Source organism: Parasteatoda tepidariorum, chromosome 7, assembly GCF_043381705.1.
Source record: "Parasteatoda tepidariorum isolate YZ-2023 chromosome 7, CAS_Ptep_4.0, whole genome shotgun sequence".
In the NCBI taxonomy this organism is placed as follows: domain Eukaryota; kingdom Metazoa; phylum Arthropoda; class Arachnida; order Araneae; family Theridiidae; genus Parasteatoda; species Parasteatoda tepidariorum.
Window position 1 is genome coordinate 1,470,293 of NC_092210.1, and position 18,767 is coordinate 1,489,059.

An 18,767-nucleotide genomic window follows, 5' to 3' on the forward strand; every position below is an offset into this window, starting at 1 on the left:
CAATATATATATATATATATAAATATATATATAAATATATATATATATATATATATATGTATATATATATATATATATATATTAGTGCTTTTTTTCCTTTCATTCCTTTTATCAAAGTCCATTTCGTCTTCTGAAAATCTAAATTACAAAATATTTCTTACATTAAATCTATTTGGGATAGAGGAGATAGATTTATGTTGTTTAACAAAAACTTCTAGGTGTATTTTTTGAATTTAGAAGGGGCAAACTATATGAGACGAAAAATATAGTGTTGAGTGTCGTTTTAACATATAGACTGGACATACAAAGGAAAATACGCAAAACGAGTGTGAATGAAGATGCAGCAATTGAGTAAAAGCCAGCGTAGGAGTACACTAATTACAATATACTTACCTACAAATTTTAAGTTTGTGGCTCTTGAAAGAGATTTATATCGTTGATAATTGGTTGTATTGACTAATGACTTTTTTCGACCTCTGGTTTACGAGAAGTTATTATTATTGAAGCGAATAATGCTTAATTTATTTTGGTAACGACTGCTATCGTTTTACTTCTCGCAATTTTAATTAGTTACAAATACGCTAATATAAGTACAAAGATATCAATGTTTATGTATTTGGTATATTACACCAATACTGTGCAATTTTAAAATGGTTACTGTGATACTCCTCGAAAGGGATAAGTTCTGGTGAAAATAGTTTGATTTTCGCAAATTTAGAGTACCATGAGTTGGCCTCGAGCAAACAACCTCGTGGAAAATGATCCTTATTTTGATGGAATGAATTACTAAGAACGTGTTCTGCTTGATTTAATCACTTAAAGCCGCCTGGAACGGAAAACTATAAGAATTAATATAAGAAATGGAATTATTTCTAGTTTATAAATTGTATCGGTTTATGTCCTTGAGGATTTTGTGTAGGATTTCGTAGTGCTGATCAATTGATTATTTACTTTTTTTCAACCAGTAGCAATTCAGCTAGTATAAACATTAAAAAAAAAACAGCTAAGAAACTCAATCTTATAATTAATTTCTGACATTTAAACGTAAAATAAATAAGATTAAAGTTCAAGCTAAGAAACACCTTATTATTAAAAATTCATTAATCATTAACAACAAAAAATTTTGCAACTATTTTGCGTAACTATGAGAAAATCAATTATTTATAATCTTGTAAAGATACCTTAGAAGTGACATTTAAAAATGAGAACAGCTTCGCGCATTCAAAATCTTTTATTTAATCTGTTTCAAATTCCACTTTATGAAAACATTTTATTTCATTATATTCTTAGACTTTTGATTTTAAAACAATAAACTTTTGTTATTAAAGTAACAATTTTAAGGTTAAAAAACAAAAATGGTAATGCGGTACTTATTATCGTTATCACCTGATTTTGAAGCATATTGAACTGATAGTGTGAGAAACCTAACACATTTTTCATTGAACTATTATTAAAAGTATTAAGCTGATTTTTTTCTTAAAATTCCAGAAGAACTTGCGACCTATTATAATTTTTTTACAATGGCGCAATTTTCTTGTGCGCTTGTTATAGGTTGCATAGGTTTATTTTTTTCTGTGTATTTTATTGGTAAGTAAGCTATATTAGTTATGTTATTATTTCAATAATTTTATCTCGCTTTCGCATTTGTGATGGTTGAATCTCGATCATTTGCCGAATAGCTAGAGCACTCGAATTTCTATTAAAGATCTTTGTGTTATGACAATGCAAGTTTTAATCACTTCCACAATGCTACAAATAGAATTTATCACGATATAATCACTAAAGCGAATTTATCATATATCAAAATTCTAACCACCCTCCAACTATCATGAAGAATTCAGCTATCGATGACATTCTGAGTTTTCTGTCGGCTACAAACCTAATTTTTGTGGTATTTTCGCCAAAGAAGAATTAATTGTCATCTGTTCCGACTCACGACGCGATTGGAGCCTTGTATCAATGCAAGTTACTTTTTAAATGTTGAAAACAAAAGATTACTTTTTTGTCATTTGACACCTTTTACTCTTTAATAAAAGACTGGAAGGAATAAAATAAAGGTTGTAAAGAATATGGTACTAGGTGGAAGGAAATATTTTTATTTAGGCGCATTTAAAGAAATAGGGTGATAATATCCCAAAGGAATTTTCCCCACTTCTGTCTAGAGTGCGGTTTTTGTTTTAGGTGAGATACATATCGAAATATTTCTTCCTCTTTCGATATACATAATTTCTTTTTTTTCCATCATTTTCCACTTATTTTATGGGAAATTTTAAGTTATTGTGTGATCATTATATAAAATATGTATAAAATATATTTTATAAAATACATAATTATATAAAATAACAATAGAAAATATAAACTTTTTGAGTTACAAATGTAAAATTTCTTATTTTTTCACAAAAACATTTGAAATGTGGCATTTTCAGCACAAATTCATTGTTTAAAGCTAGCACTAAATTATGAAAGTTATAAATTTGTTATTATAGTGGTTTCTTTTGAAGCATTATAATTTTGAAGTTTCCCTTAATTAAATATTATAACAATGACATGGATTATTTCGAAAGGAAATTTTAATAAGAAAGGAAAATTTTGGTGAATACAGGGTTTTCGTATGAAGAGGAAGTTAAAAGAAACATTCAGAATGGGGGGGGGGGGGAAAAGGCTCTAAATCGTAGGAATCACTACTGAGAGAGGTGGAACTCACCAAAGTCTCATAATTCTTTTAAAGATTGTTTTTTAACTTCTCTCCTTTCGCGATACAATCAATGATTTCAGGCGCACCCTTCTTCATAGTCATTAAATAAATATCGATAACTTTTTTTTTTCCTTATTTAATTTCGTGGGGATATTGTTTTGACTTCTGTTATTTTTAATAATAATTAAACATTAAAAGCTGTCATAATCTAACACCCTAGATGTAATTTCTGCAGGGGCTTTTTTATTTTTCTAAACTGATGTCATTTTCAATATCTATTCTATTCTAATATCTAGTTTTTCAATGCAATTATATCTAGATGTAATCTATATTTTTACATTGTATTATATCTAGATGTAATCTACATTTTTACATTGTATATCTATATTTTTGCAAGTGTATTATAACAAATTCCTTTAAATAATTGCTACTTTGTCAATTCTATGTAGTGTTTTGCATGATAACTAGAGTTGGGCACTTCTAAATGCTTTCATAAAAGTTTTTTATAATTGAAAATGAATTTGTGACAGTCTTATATTTTAATTAGAAATAAATTAAGTACTAAAATGCAGCTATTTTTCAAAACGTGATATAAAATTTACAAAATAGCAATTGATTGAAAGAATTACTGCTCTTAAAAATATGCTTGCTTTTGGAAAGATATATTTTTGTGATGTAGGTGTTAAATGCATGTGCTGTACAATACATAGGATATATGCTGTATAATACATATGTATGTGTTATCAATAAACAAAAAATGAATAATTAAAAACTGTAGTAATAACTATAGTAACTAAAACATATGTAAAACCAAAATGGCTACTTTAGAAATGTTTTACAGTGTTTCACTATATTACTTTGGTGTAGTGAAACGCCGTTAAGTAGTTGTTTTGTGAAAAGTATAAAAAGTCCATGAGAAACCTTTTTTAATAATCTAAAGGAGCTGAGGAACCATTTCAATGCCGCATTCTGTATGAGTTTAATGGGACGTCAGGTGACATTTACAGTCCTTTTTACAAGGAAGGAAGCTATCCTCTTGGACTATGGTGTGAGTACAGAATTACAGCTCCAGTTGGATACGTAAGCAATCATAGTTGAATATTGAAAACTCTTATTACCATTTCACGAATTAATATTATCATAATGTTAATATTATCGGTTTAGATTAAACCAGAAGTTGGCCAAATCATCTAGTTCTTCGTTATAGCCAGACGAGTGTCCTTTAGAACAAATTCAAAATCAGCAGCTGTTAACATTACATAGGAGAAGTGCTTCCTTGTAAGAGAGTCAGATACCGCTTATAAAATAATTCTTTTAGATTAACTAAATAAATTAAATTGCTCGGTCTTCTCTTTTTTACCATGTAAGCTTAATGCGAAAATACTTTGACAATGATATTTTTACTTAAACTGTCAAAATAAAACTTTAAAACTTTATTTTCGAATAATTATTAAGTAAATATCAATATATTAAAAAAAGAGGATAATTTATGTTGTGAAAGAAGTAATTTTCTTAAAAGGGCGTCTCAAAGTTTTGAAGTAAATTTGTTCTACTATTATTTTTAATAGATTTAACAATACTTATGTAAAAATTTAATGACATATAATTAATAATTCATACATATTTTTAACGAGTTAGTTTTTTAATCAATTCAGTACCATCTTCCAGCTTTTCGGTGTATTCTATATACTTTAAAAGAAAATCGGTTAAAATATCAGTACCTTAAATCACAAACTTAAACAGTTTATCTTAAAATGATCTGAAGTTGAAACATTTGAAATGAACAGCGGTATTGCGAAATCAAGTTTAACTTATTTTATTTTGAACGATATTGTTATCGTTCATAGCATATTTTTATAACAATTTCGTATTTTAATCGATTATATGAATTTAAATTAGTAACCAAAACGTTAAAACTGTTATATGTATGGCACTTATTAACTTCTGATAATTTCTAATTATGGTGAAAAATGAGGAATTTTTATTTTTTAAGTTTACTTTTTTTTTGCAGAAGGTATATAGGGAATAATGGGAAGAAATGAAACATGTATTTTTTTAATACTTGAATTTTTATTTCTTTTCAAAATTCAGCTTCGCTACTTTTTAAATTATGGAGAATTGCATTCCGTTATGAGCCACTCTTCATTTAGTTCATGACGGAAGAAATATTAATTACAAAGTGTAATTGCGCCGAACCAGTGAAAACTAACTCTCTCCCCGCCTAAGAGGTAAAAAATGTCTCTAGAATAGTCTTAGAAAAATGTCTCTAGAATAGATTAAGGACATCAATTAAAATCATCCCCCCCCCAAAAAAAAAGGGAATGTAAAAAGGGTTGGCAAATTGGTGTGAGAAAACATACTGTCCGAGTGGTATAAGAAAAATCTCCTTTCGATGCACCAGACGGGCTTGACGGTTAGAATTTTTAACAGAGTAAAATTTCAAACACAGTACGTAACTCTTTTTGTAGCGTTTGAAGCTTACTTTCGTAGATGTAGACATTTATCCATACGACTTCTGCGCCGAGGCTGCTCTTATTGTTTATGCCAATGAGCAGGAATATGTGATCACGAAGATATGTGGAAAAGACAAACCGAGTCCAATCATTACAGAGCCTGGTGTAAACGTAGTGAGACTTCTTTTCACAACAGAATTCATTGGATTTGGAAAAGGTTTTCATTTGCGTTATGAAGCAGCACCATCATTTGGTAAGTAGAATTCTCAATTTATGACAATTACATTACTCCGACCTTCAAAAATTACCATTTACAGAAATGTTAAAGTGTTAAAACACAGAAGTGTAAAGTACGGAAAAGTTAACAGAAAACTTTACAGGGAATTATAATTATCATCACGTTAGGAATGTTAAATTGGTATTAGATAAACACAATGAATATATCGAAATGTACAGAATCTTTAAATAACTAAGAGTTCCACGAAATCTTCTTTGCTCGCCTGCATGCATGTATATATGTATTAGATTCTGTTATCTCTGCATTATGAGTTCCACGATGCACTCCGGATTCCAACAGCTTATTTCTTAATAGACATGCAAGAATATTTCAGAATTTATAGTATCTTTTTAAAATAGATATAACCCCATGATTATTCTTGATTCCTTCCCATGGATTCTTTTTTTTTTATTTATTTAATACATCTTATTTTTTTGTCCTTTTTGGATCCCGGTTAAAAAAAATTCAGGGGTTTTCTTTACTATATTAACGAATTTTTTTGTTTTGTTTGATTTTGATGCAGCTTAACCCCATTTAGTTCTTTTGTTATTTAGCTATGATCATAGTATGGGATAGGTTAGATCTAACATACAAATGTCCTTCTCCTTCGTCAGCAATACGGCATTCTAATTTTGAGTTGGTGGCATAGGTTTCTGACTTCAATAATGAATGGCTAAAAATGCAGTGTCATAACAGGGAATATAAATGAATTTTTCCAAAATTTGATTTTTTTTTTCGCATTCTCAGAAAGCTTGTACCGATTAGTCATGCAGTGTCTCGAAAATAATCGCAGATTTGATTCTCTGATTGAATATTAAGATTTAATTTTTAACAAAATAGAGAAAACTGAGACTAATTCAAACAAAATACTAAAAAAAATCTATTGAAAAAGCATATATAAAGAGTATATGGGTGATTCTCACGAAACATGACAATTCGGACCAAACATTTTCTTCAAATTTGAAGTCTTCAAAATAATCCAAAATTTTTTTTGTATACTTCTTTAGCTGCACTTATTAATATCTTATAGTGTAGTTTATTGATATTTGCTCGAGAAAAAAAATGAAATAGAAATTCACCAAACCTTGAATGCCAGGAAAATGGCAAATTATCTTAGAAGCTTAAAAAACAGTCATTTTAACTTAATAGTAAGTAACTCAACTTAAGCCTTTATGTTAGATGGACCATAAATTGCTTAAATTAATTCTTTTTATCCACTGTAGAAAGAAACAAAAAAAATTTTGTTGCTGATATGTACAGAATAAAATTGTGTATAATAATCAATCATTAAATAAATAAATAACTTTGATTACATCCAAATATATTTCAATCATACATAAACTTGGTATTAGGTTAATATTTGCTTTCCCTCTTTACAGTATTAGCAGTTAAAAAGAATTTCTGGCGAAACTTTAATGTCCTGGCATTCATAAGCCAGGAAAATGACAGCCAGGATAATGACAAATTCGCTATTTTATAGCATATAACTTTACTTTAATTTAATATTTTGACCGAAGACGTTTATATTCTGCAGAAAACAACAGTATTTCTTAAAATAACTCAGATAAATCTATGTAGTTTATGTTATTAATGATTTTAAGAAGCCAGGAAAATGATAGCATAAAAACCTACTCTCCTTGAAAAAATTTTTGAAATCGATTTTGAGCCAGAAAATTGGTTCTTTATTCATGCAACAAGACACGTTCAGATAGGAGGGTATGTAATCAATCTATTAACATAAAATATTGTTTCCTGCCGCTATCTATTTTGGCTATAAATCACTAAATAAAAGTAGCTAGGAAAGTGACAGATTTTCATGGGACAAACAAATTATTGACAGAAAAAATTATTTTAAACGAAGTTTTAGTAAACAATACCCTCTGCGTATATTCCAGAAATGCTTACATAGGATAAAATAAAAAATTAGATTTGATGTATGGGAAGTTTTGAAGCTAGTTATCATTGGAAATATTGTTTGGGACATGCCAGGAAAATGACATTTTGATATTCAATTAAATTTTTTAAGTATACAAAACAGTCAATGCTAGTGCAAAGTCATTTTAAAATGCTAACAGCAATGCTATTTATTAATTTTTTTAAAAAAAAAGTTCTTTTAGTATTATAGTATTAGATATTGGAGCAAGGGACAGTAAATTTCATGTTTCGTGAGAATCACCCATATATTCTTCGGAAATATACATTCCACTGACACCATTGTAATCGTCCCTCTTCTCATTAAACCTAGAATAAAATACCTCTTTTTTAATTAAATGACGTCATTTAAGTTTTGTCCATTTATATTCACTCCATTTAAATTACATTGTTAACACGTTGATTCTGATGAGCGATCGAAAAAACAGTTTTGCACATTTCAATAAGTATTTTATGATATATGTTTACATTATTGCAGTCAATAATGATCTTAATTATATAAAGTGTGTATTAATTAAGAGTTCGTTCTTCAGAAAAGTGCCCTCCGGAACACAGCGAATGCCACAACAGGGAATGTTACGATGCTTCAATCCATAAATGCGATGGAAAAGACGATTGTGGAGACGGAACAGATGAAGAAGGATGCAGTAAGTGATAAAAATAACAAACACTCTCTGTCTAGCCCTTTTAACAGGTTTTCATTATGGTTTTTATAAGGAAATCCGCATCATTATGGTTTTTATTAGGATATTATCCTCAATTTTCGACAAACACTTACAAAAATAATTACTTTTTATTATAAATAAACAATAATTTGTTGTACTAAATTATTCCGGCAATAAATTATTTTAGGAGCTGTTTCTACAACCCAGTAGCTTCAATAAACCAACTAGTTAATTTTTTTTTTTTAAAAATAAAACTGAAACTTGGATAATATGTGCATTTAATTTAGAAGAGTCATTTTATCTTTTTTAAAATAATATAATTCAACAGCTCTGTCATAAAGTTCTTGAGTAATTAACTTACTTAATTCTATTCAATTTACACAGTTTCAAAATGCAAAAGAATATGAAATGTTAGGATCATTAATTTTTCATTGAAATGGGAGAAGCAAATATCACAAAGACTGAAACAAAATTGTATCTCTCTACTTTTTTTAATTGTTTGCATCAGAGCTTGGTTTGTTTGCTCTAAATCCTCCCTTGTATAAATATAATCATACAATATACTTATTTTATTATTATAGATTTACCATTAGCAAAAGTTGAGTGTGGCAAACCTCCGATTGAGCCAGAGGCCATGTTTCCTGATAGAATAATCGGTGGACAAGAGGTCATTCCGGGTAGTTGGCCGTGGCAGATATCCATGCAAAGTCGAAACTTGTCTTTCAATTCCCATTCGTGCGGTGGCTCTTTAATCAATGCCCAATGGGTTCTTACAGCTGCTCACTGCTTTAAAGGGTAAGTCTTATCATGAATACCAATTACTCAATTAACATCTAAATTATTACTTTGGAATAATGCAGGAACTAAATAAAATTTCATAGCAGTTCTCTGATAATATTATTTCAAAATTTAATTTTCCTACTAGATCTAGCTCTAGCTCCTGAAGACCGAGCGGAAAATAACAAAAAAGCAAGTCATTCCTTTATTGCACATAACTTGTATGGCAAAATAAGACACTTTGGTGTCCCTGCAGAAAATGGCCAACAGTACGGACCCACGTATATCAGTATACATATGTCCACATGACTGTTGATGCCTGTATGACATCAAGTTCGTATGCTGATATTAACCAACACTAGTATTGATATCCAAATCTTTGACTATTGGCATCACTCATTCCATATTATTCATAATATTCAAATATCTGTGATTATTTTGAGTACATAATTTACATAAATCACAATTTTGTTTAAAGCAACAACAAAAAAATATTCACAAATGTGATTTAGCTTATTGTTTCTCATACGATAGGATGCAATAAAATTATATTATTAAGAGTTCCGGAAGTAAATTAATGCAGTTACTCCATATACTCCATTTATTTCAGAGCAATGCTGTAATATTGTAACTTATGGGATGAAGTTTCTATTAAATATATATTACTACATTTTATTAAACTGAAAATGCATGAGCACAAAAAAGAATTATTGTGGTTAAGGCAATAGTTCAATTAAATTATATGAATTAATGACAGTATGCGGCACCATTTAGTCATGTGTTCGACCATTTTACAAAGATTCTTTCGTACCTAAGTTTTTATTTCTATATAAATACAAAATTATTCTAGGCAAATATTTATGTATTACAAACTATTCAACGCTACTTAAAATATTACTTAAGAAAACCTAACAAAATGAATACTAACTCTAGTGTTACCAATAAATAGAAAAATACCCAAGTTTATTGTGCAGTATAAGGGAATTATATATATAATATATGGATAATGTTTAGCGTTAGATCAGTAAAGAAATCATAATTTTTTTCTTGGGTCATAGATTTAATATAAAGTGTTCATTGTGTTATGTTGCATTTTTGAATTTATATCCTTTGAAGAAAATTAAAGAAGGGGGCAAATTTTACTCATTTTAATGAATTTCTGGCGAAGTTTAAGGAAGGAAAATTTATGTTAAGAACAATTAAGATTACGATTAGATATTATCTTGCTACACATTTGACTTTTCAAGATGACTAATAATTATAATTTACATTAAAAGGATATTTTTCAGTGGAATAAGAAAATGCCACTTTTTATATTCTTTAAAAAAAATTTCGAAAAAAAAAACCTTTATAAACAAGAGAACATAAACAAGCCTTCATTCTCAAGAAAGACTTCATAAACAAAATATAAAAATATGTAAAAGTGACTTCATTCTTCCTGACATTAGAATGAACGTTATGATATTTTTAAAAAAATATTTATTATAATAAATGAGTACAAAATGTTGCTTTTTAATAATTTGCATCTTAAGTATTAATTATGTGTTTCAGGAGTACAGTAGCAGCTAACTGGAAAGTCCATATAGGCAAGCATCACAAATATTTTACAGACCCTCAAGAACAGATTCGCTATGTTGAGAGAATAATTATATGGCCTGACAAAACTGGTGATCAAGTAAATTAAGATACTATGACAGCATTATACATTTTTTTTTAAGAAAAAAGGATGGTTTATTTCACTTAAAATTTTGGAATCATACGATTATGACAACCTAGGAGAGTCAAATGAGTTTTACTGATCAAATATTTTTGAAAATCTCCATGAGATTTCGTGCTCCTTTATCTTTGTACGGGAAAGTAGGGTGTATTATGAGAAGCCATGTTCGAAATTTCGAGAGAAAAGAAAATGATTAAATAACTACTTATTAAGGTGTTAGTATACGTTATTCAAACAAAAATAAGATAGAATTCAAACAGTAAGAAAACCGCAGTGCATCAACTATGCCCACCTAATGAAGCCACTTAGTTAGCTCGGTACATATTATAGCCGAGAGGGCTGTCAATCTTATATCTGATGGAAAGGGAGTCTCAGCACTGACATCCTAATATTTCGCTCATTATCTTAAGCACAAGAAGATTATCTGGCACTCCGCAATGTGTGACCGTGGAGTATTAGCATATGAAAATCTCGTTCACGCATAGATGGCAGCATCATAAAGCTGCTTAACACAAAAGAGTCTAACATTTTCCATCTCTAGTACTTCGATCATTTTATAACCATGCTAGATCTAAATGACTAAAAAACAGCATAGATTTGCATTTATGGCTAAAAAGCAATATAGCTTTATATTTATATTTTTTTTACCATACAAGTTGTAAATAGTTTTTTGAGACGTAATCCAATTAACCGTAAGCCTTACGGTTAATTGAATGGACGGACTGCTGTCGGTTATTTTACCATGAGTTTAGAATAAAAACCCTAACAGTGCATCTCTTCAGAAGATATCCTTCTTACTATGTATGTCAGTAACCGTATTTTTCATTATTTAGAGAAATATCATAATGATCCAAACGTTTAATTTCCTTTTGGACTAATATTGTTGGATAGCACAAAATTTTTTTCATAATCTATATATATAAAAATGAATGTGTGTCTGTCTGTATGTATGTCCTTTATGGACTCCTAAACCAAATGACCAAATGCTATGAAACTTGGCATACAGATAGATCAAAGCACGAGGAAGGTCACTGTCGACATTAAAACATTCTGTTCCAGCTGTATGACCAAAAATCGAAATGGAATTTTATGATTGGTTAAAAGTTAGCCATTGTTTTAAATTTTGCTATAAGCGATTCAGTTTTCAAATATCTTAAAGATAACAACAATGATATTTTCTATCTTATAGATCTATTCATTTAGAAAAGTAAATTAAAGTAAATTACATATACTTCAATATTTAATTATAATTCGAGCAAGTTTCTGTATGTCAGGTGAGCACAAGCAAGTAAAACCAACGAGAATAGATTTTTTTATTTATTGGTCGTATCACGGATTTAGTATTGTGAAAGCCGTTTAATAAATATCAATGCAAAAGCAAATTTCATTCAAATTGGACGTTTTCCATAATTATTTATATTTAGTATGCAATTTTAGGTTAGCACAATTAAATATAGTTTTCGAAGATTTCATTGCTGTGACAGTTGTCATTTGAAAACTATTAGATTTTTTATTATTCGAATTCATTCATTTTATTTCTTTCATTTAAAAAAAAAAGATTTTTGTTTTAAATTTTATAATTTTTATATTTCTTATTTACTTCATTTTTATTGTTTTTTCTATTATTTAAAATATATACGTGAATTTTCGGTTTAGCAAATTTGTGACCACTGTCAACTTTTACAATTCTTTTTGTTTGTGAGGGGAAATATTTTCAAAAATATGCAGCCTAAACGAATCGCCCTTAGTCGATTGACGCCTGAAGCGCGCAAAAAGAAAACTACCCGTGTTTCAGAAACATTGGAGCAACGGGAAAAAACTTGAAATTAATCGAGAACACAATGCTTTTGCCCGTTCCTTAGAAACGTCTGAGCAACAGGAAAGAAGACTATTAACAAATCAACTACGCACAACCCAAGCCCGTTCGTCGGAAACATCAGAGCAACGAGAAGCAAAACTAAAAACCAATCAAGAGAGCACTTCGCTATTCAGACGCTGCCGAAACTCTGATTTGAATCTCAGTGCATTTCACTATGATCCGACAACCATCTATAGTCATCACCCAAGCGTCATCATCGGAAAAATGGATCATTTATGTATGTTTTGTAATGCTCTAAAATTTGAGAATGAAACAGCTGGAATTCGCTGTTCTGGAGGCAAAGTAAAACTACCAGATTTAACGTCGCCAGCCGAGCCATTATCAACGCTCTTATCAAGTCAAACAAATCAATATAAACATTTTTGGGCGAATATACGTCGGTACAATTCGTGTTTCCAAATGATTTCATTCAGTGCTACACGCATCGTGAATGAGAATTACATGCCAACATTCAAAGTGCAAGGCCAAATTTATCATCGTGCAGGATCACTTCTTTCATTGCTTGGCGGAGATCATAAATTTCTACAGATTTATTTCACGGGTAACACAAATGATCAAGTCAATCAACGTTGTCAGTTAAACAATGGCACTAAACGAGAAATTGTTACCTCATTACAAAATATTTTCAATCAACATAATCAGTTAATTAGGCTGTTCAGAACTACACTGGACAAAATGCCTTTCGATAATTACAAAGTTGTTATTAGAGCTGACAAAACACCTGCAGGCCACCACAAAGGAAAATACAATGCACCAGCATTGGACGAGGTGGCTATAGTTATAGTTGGCGAAGAATTTACCTCCCGCGATATAGTTCTTTATCGCAGAAATGGTGACGTTCAAAGAGTCTCAGAAACGCATCGATCATATGATGCATTGCAATATCCTATTTTATTTTGGCAAGGAGTGGATGGATACCATTTTAACACAAAATTGAGAAATCCACAAACAGGCGAGAAAACCAATACGAAAGTTTGTGCCATGAATTTTTATTCTTATAGATTGATGATTCGTCAAGATACTGATAATCACATCTTAAAATGTCGACAATTATTTCATCAATACATTATTGATATGTATGCGAAAATTGAAACCGAACGCCTACTGTATATTTAATTAAATCAAACCAAATTACGTTCAGAAGAATACATTCATTTACGGCATGCAATAATTAATGAAGGTAACGTTAATCCTAATGATGTGGGAAAAATGATTATACTGCCGGCTACATTTACAGGGACTTCAAGGCACTTGTATGAATATTCACAGGATGCCATAACATATGTTCGCGCATATGGGCACCCAGATTTATTTATTACATTTACACGCATTCCTGCTTGGGTTGAAATTAAAGAGCTTTTGTTACTAGGAGAATCATCATCGGATCGTCATGATATTACAGCATGTGTGTTCAAGCAAAACTTAAAATATTTACTTGATTTCCTTGTGAGGCGCCATGTTTTTGGAGAGACACGGTGTTGGATGTACTCTATTGAATAGCAAAAATGAGGATTGCCACATGCAGTGGCGTAGCTAGGTAACCAAGGGCCCCGGGGCAAATTAAAAGATGGGGCCCCACTGCTATGTAAACTGATTAGGTTCTACAAATAAAAATATGAAATACACAAATACTTTAAAAATGCTAAGCTACTTAAGCTCTTTTTTTTGCACTGCTGGGCAGGTAATAAAAATATTAAACAGTGACAACATAAATTACAATGAATACTTGGTGTAGGTTTGGCTAATAAAACGAAAAAGAGAAGATTCAAGGGCTTATTATATAAAGGTCGGGCCTACCAACGGACTAAATAACAATTATATTTACAATTTTTTCCTAGCTTTAGTTTTCGCAAAGGTATCAATGACTTCGTTTAAATCCAGGCTTGATGCGGTTTTGTTTTCACTTCGTATTAACGATAAATGTCGGAATCGAGTTTGGCCCATATTATTTCTTAAATAATTTTTAATTATTTTTAATTTGCTAAATGACCTTTCAGCTGCTGCAGAAGTGACAGGAATTGTAAAGAATAATAACATTGCTGTAAATACTTCCGTTAGGTCAAATTCTAGCACTCCATATTTGCTCATTATTTCCCTACATAATTGGTGAACAGTCCATGCTTGAGTTTGTTGAGATAAAACTAGGTGGTAAATATTAATAAATTGAAGTGAAAAACTAGGGCCTATTATATCTGAATATTTTCTTTGGAATTCGTCACACTTTTGTAATAAAGTTGCTTCATCAACATGTAATAAAAATGTTGGTGTTAGAAAATCGAATATATGACAGACTGCACTCATACCAATAAAACGTGTATCTAATTGAGATATTACTGTGTCTAGTACATTATTGAAAATCTCAATTTTAAATATTTTTTCTCGGTTTGGAAATCGGTGATCAGCAGCTAATTCATCAAAATGTTTTTTAACTTTTCTTTGCCTTTTTTCTTGAAAATGGGTATCAATACCATATTTTCTTGCAGTTTCACTGGCTTTGCACTTGAATAATTCGAAATCATTTCTATAAATTTGCAACTTTGCTTTGGTCTCTGCTAAAACTTTACTCGCCTCGCCCAAATTGATGTCGCATTTTTGTAAAGTTTTGGATGCATAATTGATGTCGTATAGATTAGGAGTAGCTAAGCGAAATGTAATGTAAAACAAACAAAAGTTAAAAAATTTGTAAAAAAAGCACTTAAAATCACAATAGCTTTCGAACAAATTAGAATTTTGACGGAAAAAAAAACTCACTGTTAAATTCAGANTTTGTTAATATCAAAATAACGAAGTTTTATTGCAGATATCGTATTGACCCAACTGGACCATCTAGTCGGATTCAGTTTTTTTAGAGTAGTGTCCGACTAGCCAGTGAATTTTGACAGTAGATCCCAACGTTTGATGCTGTTTCCAAAAAGGTTATACAAATCTTGCAACGTTGCGAAAAAAATCTGTATTTCCACACAACTGCTAACGGCATCATTTATCACCAAATTTAAATTATGAGTGGCACAATGTACGTACTCTGCGTTAGGCTGGATATCCTTAATATGTTTTTGTACGCCATTATACACATCACTCATCACACTGGCTCCATCATAGCCTTGCCCCAGACATTTCTTTAAATCAATATTTTTGTCGATAAATAATGTTGTCACTTGGTTGACTAAATCTACTGTGCCATTTTTGATGGCTGCATAAAAGCCTAGAAACACTTCTTTTACTTCTATATCAATTGGCTGTCCATTTTACGATCTGGTTATTACTGCTTACCTCACAACAATGCTTAGCTGATCTACCTTGTATATGTCCTGCGTCGTATCCATTATGATGGCAAAAAACGGTGACGCTCTAATTTGTTCTAGTAGATGGGTTTCGAGTTTGGTCCCCAAGGTCTCAATCATTTCATTTTGAATTGTTGCACTCAGATATCTTGTAGATCCTAAAAACATAAAAAAACACAATTTCAAAAAAGTCCTGACATTAAACAGTTAATAATTATAAGCAAAATAAAACGATAAAAAAAGCTTAGAAATAATTATTTTTACCTTTGGGCATATCCAAAACTTGCCACAAAATATGATCATATCGGGCGACAAGCTCTACAAAGGACAGAAAATTTCCGTGGTATCCTTTCTGACTTAAGTCTTCTTGATGTCCTCTCAAAGCCAAAGAACTCTTTGCTAGGGTAAGTATGATATCGAATAACCTTTGAAGAACCATTTTCCAAAATGATGCTTCTTTGCGAATTTCATTTTCAAGTTCCTTGTCGATAGTATTAGTATCGTTTTTTTTCTTCCAAAATTCATACACAGCACATGCTTCCGAATGGCCACTCGAACAACTGTGTTGTTTAATTCTTTCTGATAAATGCTTCCAATCTCGAATTCCCGTACACCAAACATTATTCCTTTGTGAAGCAAATAACCAGCAGGGTTGACAATAGGCAGCGTCTTGTATTCTGGAATAACACAACCAAAAACGATTAACTGGCCCATATTTAGAGCACGAAACGTAGTACGATTTTGAAAAACACCTATTGTTCTGGTTGATGTCTGTTGGAAAAGGTCCTGAAGGCTGTAAAGGCCCCTTATCAAGAATTTGACGTTCTTCGTTATCACTTAATATCTTGTTTGTGAAGTTTCCCAAGTCATAAGAAGATTTGTCGTACACATTTTCGAAAAATGTAGAAACCCTCCGCTCTTATGTGTGTAATGCAAACATCATCCACGTTCACATGATCGGCAGCGGAGGTCTCTCCAACTGCAATAATTGTCGAATCTTCTTCAGTAGGCTTCTCAACCAACACTGCAGTTACCACATTATTTGAGTCACTATCAATAGAAATATTTTGGCCAGATGTACTTGTAGAAGGCTGACTAAAAAACTTGTCAATTTTGGGCAATTTTTGTTTACTATCTTCTCTTTCTTGGCGTTGTTTGCGTTTAAATGCACCACTGGGTTTCTTCTTTTTATCCGTAATTTTAGTTTTCTAATTTATTTAAACAATACAATATTAGATTGCGCTCGAGTAGGTAGGTACTCACTGTTCACTGACAACGTTAAAAGTAAAATAAATGGAAAGAGAAACACAATAATACGCTACAAGTGTCGTTGGGAAATCCCCGGAAAAAAAATTATCACCGTTAGTGTTACCACATTTAACGGTGGAGACTGTAATGGTTGGCAACTGTTTGGCGACTTTTTAAGGCGCACTTGGCGCATTTTGTCATCCCGTCGGAGGGATGCGAGAGAGAGAAAGGTAGATGTATGTTTGATATAATCGGGAGAGGGTCTCCCTTGGTATTCTAAGAGCTGGAAGCTCTTACTGGAAAACAATGCCTATTTCTTTTGTTTTTAAATAAAGTTAAGTTTTATTGTTTTAAAAATCTGGTCTGCTTATTTATTGGAAAGGAAAGGCATTACAGAGACCATGAACGATCTCCTGCCCGCGGACCTGAATTAATGTACCTACTGCAGGTGACTTGCATTTTTTCACGATATTTCGCGTTATACAATGAGCTGTAGCCGAAATCTATAGATTTGACACGATTTATTGACTTAACGGACATCAATATGAGTGGTAAAATCAAATAAAATTGAACCACTATATTGACCAGTACAAAAAAGTTTATTGACATTAGCTTACTTACTCCTGATACAGCATTAATTTTTTAACCGTTCTCGAAAAAAAAATCTTAACTCGAATTCACAATAAAACGCACATCGATGAATAATAAAAGGCACATATCACTATCCGTCAAATTGACAACACTGCCAACCTACAGAAAGAATTTAGGGGAATTCCCTAGGCATAACTTTTGAATTTCTCTCAACTGAGTTGTCATGATTAAAGTGGGGTTTGCAACCTGTCATATTTATTTTGAAAAATGGGGGAAATTTCCAAAAGTTCAGTTCGATCGAGGTTTCTGGTAAGGATTCGAGGGCCCCCTGAGCTTGAGGGCTCCGGGGCACTGCCCCGCCTAGCCCCTAGGTAGCTAAGCCACTGGCCACATGCACACATTCTGATTTGACTTATTGAAAAAATCACAGCATGCCAAATTGATCACATCATATCAGCAGAAATACCTGATGTCGCAATTGATCCAGACTTATTTCAGGTCATTATCCAAAATATGATTCATGGTCCGTGTAAATCACTCAACAACACTTCACCCTGCATGTCCAATGGAAAATGAACCAAACGACATCCAAGAGAACTATCTGCTGAGACTATCACTGGCAATGACAGCTATCCGCTTTATCGACGACGATCTAAAGAAGATGGCGGAAGATCAATCATTTTAAAAATCCGGAACAATGATGTTGAAGTCGATAATCGTGGATTGTACCCTATTCACCGTTGCTCTCGAAAACGTAGAAAGCACACATCAATGTCGAAAATTGTAATTCGGTAGAAGCGATCAAATATATTTGTGAATATGTAAATAAAGGAAGCGATATGGCAGTTTTTGGATTGGAAAATGCTACTTCAACAATCGATGAAATCAATCAATATCAACTGGGATGCTACATTAGTAGCAATGAAGCTGTCTGGCGCATTTTATCATTTCCAATTCATGACCGACGTCCAACATTTCTTCATTTGGCAGTACACCTTGAAAATGGACAGCGAGTTTACTTTACAACAGGAAATGCCAGTTCAAGAGCATTGCCACAAACAACGTTAACGGCATTTTTCTCATCGTGCAGGGATGACGCATTTTCAAAGACGCTTCTCTACTGTGAGGTGCCAACATACTACACATGGAGTATTTCGGCGAAACATTTTCAACGTAGAAAACAAGGTAAACCAGTTGAAGGACATCCCAATTTATATTCCACTGACACATTAGGTCGTCTCTACACCTTCTG

At 31.5% G+C, this 18,767-nt stretch overlaps 1 protein-coding gene across 1 annotated transcript in view; it reads left to right on the forward strand.

Moving 5' to 3' along the window:
* Positions 1-1,488: 1,488 nt before the first annotated feature.
* Positions 1,489-18,767, forward strand: part of LOC107440035 (chymotrypsin-like elastase family member 2A) — a gene marked incomplete at its 5' end in the record, with an annotated part of 31,730 nt that continues 14,451 nt past the window's right edge. The window contains 6 exon segments of the mRNA XM_016052813.3: positions 1,489-1,587; positions 3,636-3,775; positions 5,164-5,401; positions 7,891-8,004; positions 8,604-8,817; positions 10,351-10,474. Of these exon segments, the coding sequence (XP_015908299.1) occupies positions 1,521-1,587; positions 3,636-3,775; positions 5,164-5,401; positions 7,891-8,004; positions 8,604-8,817; positions 10,351-10,474 (897 nt within the window).